Raw genomic sequence first — 8680 nt, 5'->3', positions numbered from 1 at the left:
AAAAGACAAACACAAGAGTTCCAGAAAATCAGGGAAAAGCACAAATAAAAATGTCTTTAGATGTTTCTTGAAGGAGTCAGTAGATCATCAAACACAGATGTTTCTTGAAGGAGTCAGTAGATCATCAAACACAGATGTTTCTTGAAGGAGTCAGTAGATCATCAAACACAGATGTTTCTTGAAGGAGTCAGTAGATCATCAAACACAGATGTTTCTTGAAGGAGTCAGTAGATCATCAAACACAGATGTTTCTTGAAGGAGTCAGTAGATCATCAAACACAGATGTTTCTTGAAGGAGTCAGTAGATCATCAAACACAGATGTTTCTTGAAGGAGTCAGTAGATCATCAAACACAGATGTTTCTTGAAGGAGTCAGTAGATCATCAAACACAGAGATGTTTCTTGAAGGAGTCAGTAGATCATCAAACACAGATGTTTCTTGAAGGAGTCAGTAGATCATCAAACACAGAGATGTTTCTTGAAGGAGTCAGTAGATCATCAAACACAGAGATGGTTCCAAAGCTTAGGAGCAACAGTCTGGAAGGATTTCTCTCCTCTGGTCCTGAACCGTGTTCAGGAACCATCAGTAGATTCTGATCCACAGACCTCAGAGCCCGAGCTGGGGTGTAAGTCTGGATCAGATCACTGATGGAAGGTCTGACCATGAATAGATCTGAAAGTAAGAACCAGAATTTTTTAAGTTGATTCTGAAAGAAACTGGCAGCCAGTGAAGAGTTTGAAGGATCAGAGAAATGTAAGTTCTTCTACTAGAGCGGCTCAGAATTCTTGCTGCAGAGTTTTGTATTAACTTCAGGAGAGACAGATCCTTCTTGTTCAGACACAAAAACAAACTGTTACAATAGTCTAAACGAGACACGAACACATGGATTATAATCTCCAGATCGTGTTTTGAAGTCGTTTTCCTAAATTTAGAGATTTTTCTCAGTTGAAGGAAACAGTTTCTGGTCAGTTTTCTGCAGTGTTGAACTAGAGGCATGTCTTTATCAAATACAACACCCAGGGTTGGATGTAGAAGGGAAGACTAAGAGGCCACTGGATGTGATGAGTAAGGACTGGTGTAAATGACTGAAGGGAAATTCTGTACAACAAAGTAAAAAAAGACTAAAGAACGAACACTCGAGGAGACGCTATTCTCCACAATCAGCGTCGTAATAACCATGACATGAAAATGTGTTTTGAAGTGGATTAAATCAACGGATCGTGTTTGATTGTTTTAATGACACCTCTTGAGGAGGAGAGCTCTCCAAACTTTTGTGGCGAAAAGTGTGTTTGGAGATGTAAAGAGAGTCATCTCTTCGAGTTCATTTAAGGTTGGATTTCCGTGTCTTCAGGAATCACACACGAAGCGTGAATCTTTCTGAAGCTGCCGGGGAACAAACAAGTCAATAAAATTGGACCAAAGCGAGACGGATCCAGAGACAGAATCTTTATTGTTCAGAACGCTCACGACGATAATCCGGAGAGACAATCGGATGCACTGAGGAAAACTTTTTAGGCGGAACAAATGAAGTCGGAAGTTAGAATTTACAATAGTCACAAAAACATTGCAATCCTCTTTTGACACCTTGTGGATTGTCACTCATAGTTAGTCAGTCGTACATTAAGTTTTCATTCACAAAATCTTGTCATAGATGTGTTTTTTATTTGACGTCTTTAGAAAAGATGGACAAGGATTGTGGGCCATAAATAAAGAGACACACAAGATCTAAACAAAGACCAGTAATGGTCATTTAAAAAAGAAAAACATCTTTAAATGATCAACAAGTATATTATAGAATTTAACTTCATTTATTCAGCATTTCTCCTGACTTTATACACTTTAGATAGAACCTTGTTTTAACGTGATGTACATTTGTTTGGACGAATAATACAAGACAAATGTCATTATATTTTAATTTAAGAGATGATATCTAGACATGGTGTTCTTGACAATACCTAGTGATGGTTCTGATGAAGCCTCATGAAGCATATTTTCAGAGTCCACTAGATGGCGGTCTCTGCACTGTTTTACTTTGTTTTTAACAACTGTTTTAATGAAATATCATTTTTTTAACTGATGGCGCCACCTACTGACCTCTGAACAACATGACACTGTTTCATGAAGCTTCACCAGCGCATCACTAACAATAACCACTTCATTACCTATAACATTCAATGAAGGCGTATTTACTCATATTCCTTCGTACATGTTTTCTTTAATTGTGAGATGATTGACAGGTCAGTCACTTACAGTCATTACATACATTAATATAAATGAGGTAAAGTTTGATAACAAATCTTTTCGTGTTGATGGTCCTATTATTTAGTTTTCTGCATTTGTTGAAATGACAATAAAAGTAATGATGATGACACAATTATTGTGATATATATTCATGTATACATAACCTTTAAGAGTCACAAAGTGCTTTACATGAGGTAAGTCAAAGAATGATTCAATTAAACAGGAAAAAACTACAGTAAAACTACAGTACAAATGATTGTTATGATAAATATCACTGCTTTATATAGTTCACCCAAAATTCAAACATTTTTTCATCTTCTACTCGCCCTCATGTCGACTAAAGGTTGGGATTATTTTCAGAGTAATCTGTTCGTTTTTAGAGTTATAGACAAAAGTTTTTGTTCATTTTAATGTAGCGACTGGCGCCCAGTGGATGAACTTCCTCCAAAAAGACACTTAAAAACGTCCAAATAACCTCCGTACTGCTCGCCTGTAACGTCCATATAAAGTTCGCCGACCCCTGGTTCAGAAGATCATGGACTCTCGTCGTCGACCAATGTCTTCACACGACTCAGAGGTTTGTCGACTTCCAGTCGGCGAGCGTTCTGATTTTATCGATGGAGCTCTTGTTGTCGGGGCGTCGGCCTCTGAGCGGCTGGTAGCACTTGCACACGGACAGGAAGGCCCTCCTGTAGTTGTTGTTCATCCAGCCGTAGAGGATGGGGTTGACGCACGTGGAACACATGGCCACGATGTGGAACACGGTGAACAGCAGCTTGAAGTCCGTCATGTACATGACGCTGCTGTCGATGTCCGCCGCCAGCTGGAAGGCGTGGAGCGGCAGCCAGCTGACGGCGAAGACCACCACCACCGTCAGCAGCATCTTGGTGGTCTTCTTCCGGCGCTGGCGTTGGCCCTGTTGGCTCCCGCTGGCCTCTTGGGTCTTCAGCTTATTCCAGACGCGGATGTAGGCGACCGAGTTGATGGCCAGAGGCAGGCAGTACTGAAAGACGAGCATGGCCATGCTGTAGACGCTTCCATCCATGCTGCCCTCCGCCCACTCCTCCGTGCACACCTGGACCGAGTTGTTGGCGGACAAATCAAACGTGCCGTACACGCGGAAGATCGCCAGAGGACTCGCCAGGAGAGCACTGAAGCCCCACGTCACCAGGATGATCACCTTGCAGGTCACCTTGGACATCTTCTTCTCGGTGTGGTGGACGATGCTGCGATGGCGGTCCAGGGCGATTATGTTCAAGGTGATGGTGGACACGTGCACGGCCATGCCCTGGGCGCACGGCAGCAGGTAACACAGCACCTGACCGAACATCCACTGGTCGTAGAGGGTGTAGACGAGGGTGAAGGGCAGGCACAAGGTGTTCACCAGCAGGTCCGACACGGCCAGGTTGACGATGAAGAAGTTGGTCACCGTCTGGAGCTTCTTGAAGGTGTGGACCACGTAAATCACCAGGCAGTTGCCGGTGACGCCGAAGACGATGATGGTGCTGTACGCCAGGATGAGGACCACCTGGACGCCCACCAGCTTGGTGCTGTCCGTCATGTCGAGCGGGTCGTCGTCGAACTGGACCGACGAGGAGGAGGAGGAGCCGTTGGATGAGTCCAGCTGAGGGTCGTCACCTCTGGTCTCGTTGAAGGGGTCGTACGTGTCCATGGTGGGGAGCCCCATGTCTGTGGGAGACAACAGCAGCGTCACCGGACGGTTCCGAGTCGTCTCGATGTTATCTTTTAGTTACGCTACGACAAATATGATCGAGGAAGAAAACAGTTGAGTCGACAATTTAACTTCTTTTCCAGGGAAGTTACAGTTTTGATTTAATTTAAAAACAATACATTTATTTACTGTTCTTCTTTATTATTTAACTGTCATTTCATTCAATTCTTATCCATGATTTGGTGCATATCTTTTTTTAAAGGAGTGATATAAAAGAGAAAACGTTGTTTAAGTAACTACATCTTCTGTTAAAATATATATATTTAAATTATTATCGTAAGGATTAGATAAAAATGTATTTTTTTAAAGGATAAAACATCTGAATAATACATTAAAAATGTACTTCAGTTATTAAAAGTAAGTGATTATTTTACTTCATTTATTCAGTGATTTCTCTAAATTCAGATTTAATTCTTAATCACGACATTATTTTCATTATAACGGGAGTTTCATGTAACGATTCACGTCAATCGTCCAAATATAAACGCATTTTAAAAGTAGAATAAAATACCTTAATGTGCGCAGAGTTTGCAGGTGTTGATCGCTCGGTAGTCAGTCCGGAGACTCGCGGGTCCCTCTGGTCTTCTGGTCTTCTGGTCTTCTGGTCTTCTGGTCTCAGATCCAGCATCGTGCAGGAATGAATCCGCGTGCGCGCCCCTGTCACCCAGCGCGCGCCCCCGCCCCTCCATTCATGCGTGGAACCTTATCCTGGAAATATATTTGAGGATTTTAAAAATCATGTTTGATAAAGTCAGGAAAGTAAAGACTGCCGGGGGTCAGAATAAACGATTAAACCAAAGATTTTCAAAAATATTGCAAAATATAGTTACTTAACCACAAAAACCTGACAAATATTAAATTAAAATGAAACCTGAACATAACGTATATAATAAACATTAACCGGAAAAAAATAAATAATAATAAAATAATTACACATAAAAGAGAGAGGAACAAGCTTCAGAAAATAAATAGGTTCAGCGGATAAAGAATTATTGAAAAAAATAATAAAAATTAAAAAAAATACCCATTAAAATTATAAATACATAAGAACCAGGAAATCTAAAAGAAAACAAAATAAATTTGTAAAAACATAACCAGGGGTTGAAAACTATTTTTTATTTTTGTATTTAAACGAACTAAACCAATAGAACAAACTTGCAAATACATCATTGTCAAAAAAAAGGTTTAACCCTTGTCTTATCTCAGGGTCAAGAGGACCCGGAGGCCTGAAAGACAAACGTGTTCGTGATACCCCTTGTGTTGTCACTGGGTCAAGATGAACGACCTCCACCACAGCGTATGTATTTATGGAAGCCGAGGAGGTCGTTCACCTTGACCCGGGGACAACACAGGGGGTTAAAAAAAAGAAAAAAGAAAAATGTTTTCAAAAAAGCGATGAAAACAAAAAGTTTGGTCAAAGAAAACGTCTACAAAATGAAGGAATGAGTCATTTTTTAAAAGCAAAGTCAATCTCAAAAATAGTTTATTATTCTTTGTCTTTATTTGTTTCTCCTCGTTCACAGAATCCTTTGTCTGCTTTAGTATGCCAGACAGCTTTGTTCTTCATTCCTCAGTGGAAGCACCCAGATGACACTCGCTGATAGATTGCACCATTTGGAAGAACACTTAGGAATAAAAGAACCATGAATAAACCAACAGTGATAATTCCTCAAACGCAGTTTTCTGGTGACAGACTATAATTAATATTACCAACCAGTTATTCCTAAAGGTTTTAGTGTTATATTGTAAACAATTTGATTTCATACCGAGTACTACTAAACTCAAGGATTACTGTTGACACACGACTGCAGTACTTGAGTTCACCAGTAGGGGAAGCGCAGTATCACTGACCAGGGTCACTGAGCACTTCATCAACAGAACAAATCACCGTTAAAAATACAAACTGTGGCGTTTGTGTGCTGCTGAATTCTATTTAAAATCATTTTCTGGGTGACGCTAACTCACGGTTACACTTTTTAAAATGACAATTTCTGTGTGTTGACCTTAGACTTGTTGTCATAACTAAGACAGAATGCTGATTTTCTGGGACTCCTGTGTTTGTCTTATGTATCTTGGCTTTTTAAAGTATATATTTTAACTGTGTTTTGTGACCCTGGTCTAGAAAAGGCACTTTACAAATAACCTTTACTTTCTTACTTACTTACTTACTTTTATTCCGCTAGCATTGGCTTAATGTAAGTAAGTAAGTAAGTAATTTTTATTTATAGAGCGCTTTTCCAGACCAGGGTCACGAAGCGCTTAAACAATCAAAACAATATTCAATAAAGTATATACTTTAAAGGGCAAGATAAAACTGATAACACAACAGGAGTTCCAGCGTAGCTGTTGCCAATTTGGGTTGAATCCTAAATTAACTGAGTTTAAACTCTTTTGAGAACGAAAACTTTTGAGTGATGAGCAATCCAAGCAATAAAAATTAAAAAAAATACAGAAGCTCCGAGTATTAATTAAACTGTGTGTGATGGTTTTTAATAACACACTATATTGTTTGTAGCTAAATGTCGACTTTCGACTCAGTTTAAATCTGAACAGCTTCTTGTGGGCGATTTTCTTTATTCAAGCAGAGTTTTCCGTGTCTTCAGTGAACTGCAGCACATTCATCATGTGGACGCGGCCCCAGCATTAATACTCTCCGCCGCATGTGGTCTTTATGGCGGAGATAATTCTGCAGATGTCGTCTGATGATGACGTTACCGAAAGTTTTTACCACATCTTGAAGTAAAACGTAAATAAAACGAAAGGCCCAGTTTGTTTGGGGAAAAAATGTGAGATATTTTCTCGCTTCAGATTAGCTCTCTGTATTTCAAGAATCTGGAGATAAGTTTCACGATAGGGGGGCAACAATACAATATATTGTGGTACTGTAGTAACGAGGATATATTTGTAGTATTGTCCAGTACTTGACTCTGGTGTTGTAGAATGTGAAGACCACGTGACTCTTGACGTTCATTTGTTTTCAATATGTCCAAACATCTGCTTTAAAAGCTGCTGGAGTCGACTGTATCCTCTCGTCCTCAGTCTTCGCCTGGATCTCACAGGATTCCTTTGCTGAAGTAATGACCGCTGGAAGTTAAATTTGGACACAAAAATGAACAAAAGCCATAAATATTTGCAAGTTAATTGGAAATAATGAAAACAAATCCTATTATTATTTAATTTTAAACACACTTAATGCAACTGTAAACCATAAAATATGATTCCTTTAAAAAAAAAAAAGTATATGTTGCGATATCAAATATCAATATAAATGTGAAAATATACAGATATATTTTTAACTTTTAAACTGTCAAACAGCGTTGAAAATAACGAAAAGTTGGCTTCCATACGTGGATCAGGAGGAAACTAAATATTTTAAGAAACTATGACATTTTTTGGGGGGGAAAAGATCAATAATCTGACACGGTTAGAAAAAATGCTTGAGTATTTAATGAGTTAGTTCCAGATGAGTTGCAGTCAAATGTTTGCCCTTTCTTGAAAAGCTTATTCAGCCTCCAGCATATTCAGATGCAAATGCTCATTGATAAGTTGATCATGAGCCGATCAAGGTCTGAATGTAGATGAAAATTCAATTGATGCTTTTTTCTGTGCTTTTTTTTTTTGTTTCTCACAGATTCACGGCTCATTGCTATTCCTGACCGCACTTCATACGCTGATGAATCCCAGTTACTTCTTCATCTTCACAGCTTTGTTGTCAAGCTGGCCTTCATCAGCTCACACTCCTGGTGTGAGTGTCTGAGCACAAACGAGACCAGAACCTTTGAAGCATGAAGCGTCTCAGGCCAGAGGCTCAAGCTATTGATGATTCCTGCAAAATGAAAAATAAAAAAATGAAAACGGAAGCTTTTCCCCGAATAAACTGATCAGTCAGAGGGTGATGGACATGTCCTCTTTGTCCTGTCCAACATCTTTTCCTCTTTTATATGCGTCCCAATTATCGGACCGGCCCCTGACAGAGCAGGGGCCACATCAAGAGAGCGCCCACACAGATTGATACGTCAGAATATTTTTGCAATTTTGGGGTTTTTTTTGGAATGTTTTATGAATTGTTCTTTTTTTTGGTCTGGTCCCTCATTCAGGAGTTATTGAACAACTCGTCCACCATTTTCAGGTGGTTTAGTTTTAATGTTGATTTTCTGCAACCATTTCAACGATGAAAACCTGTCGTTACATACGACAAACAGATGACGTGGAAGTGGACATTTCTGGTGGGAATTTGCACACCTGTTGCTTAGTGATGTGCTGATGAAGCTTCATGAAGCAGTGTCATGTTGTTCAGAGGTCAGTAGGTGGCGCCATCATTTTAAAAATGATGTTTCATTAGAACAGTTGTTCAAAACAAAGAAAATAGTGCAGAGACCGCCATCTAGTGGACTCTGACAATAATGACACTGCTTCATGAAGCTTCATCAGACCGGCACCACTGTTGCCGGTAAGGACAGAGTCAGGTATCAACGTAGTCAAAGCATACATGGTTGAATAAATGTTGATTCACTGTTGGAATTGGTTGAAAAAATCCAACAATGTTGATCATAGTGAGCACTTTCAATGTTGGTTCAATGTCAGTTATCATCATGGATTCATTTTATTTCAAAATTTAAAAAACAGTTTTCTTGAGCTGAGGAGCTCAGTTATTCAGGAGATACTCAAAGTAGTACATCGTCCACATGGAAGGAAGGAAGTCAGTC

The 8680-nt window shown here is 39.6% G+C and overlaps 1 protein-coding gene across 1 annotated transcript; it reads right to left on the bottom strand.

The window, feature by feature from the left end:
* Positions 1–2813: 2813 nt before the first annotated feature.
* Positions 2814–3929, bottom strand: npy2r (neuropeptide Y receptor Y2). Its single transcript, XM_087788924.1, has one exon. The coding sequence runs from the start codon at positions 3927–3929 to the stop codon at positions 2814–2816; it is 1116 nt and encodes a 371-aa protein (XP_087645050.1).
* Positions 3930–8680: the final 4751 nt, after the last annotated feature.

Source organism: Callionymus lyra, chromosome 1 (assembly GCF_982586985.1).
Source record: "Callionymus lyra chromosome 1, fCalLyr1.hap1.1, whole genome shotgun sequence".
Taxonomy (NCBI): Eukaryota; Metazoa; Chordata; class Actinopteri; order Syngnathiformes; family Callionymidae; genus Callionymus; species Callionymus lyra.
Note: the sequence above shows the minus strand (reverse complement) of the source record. Positions and strands in the feature narration are given on the sequence as shown.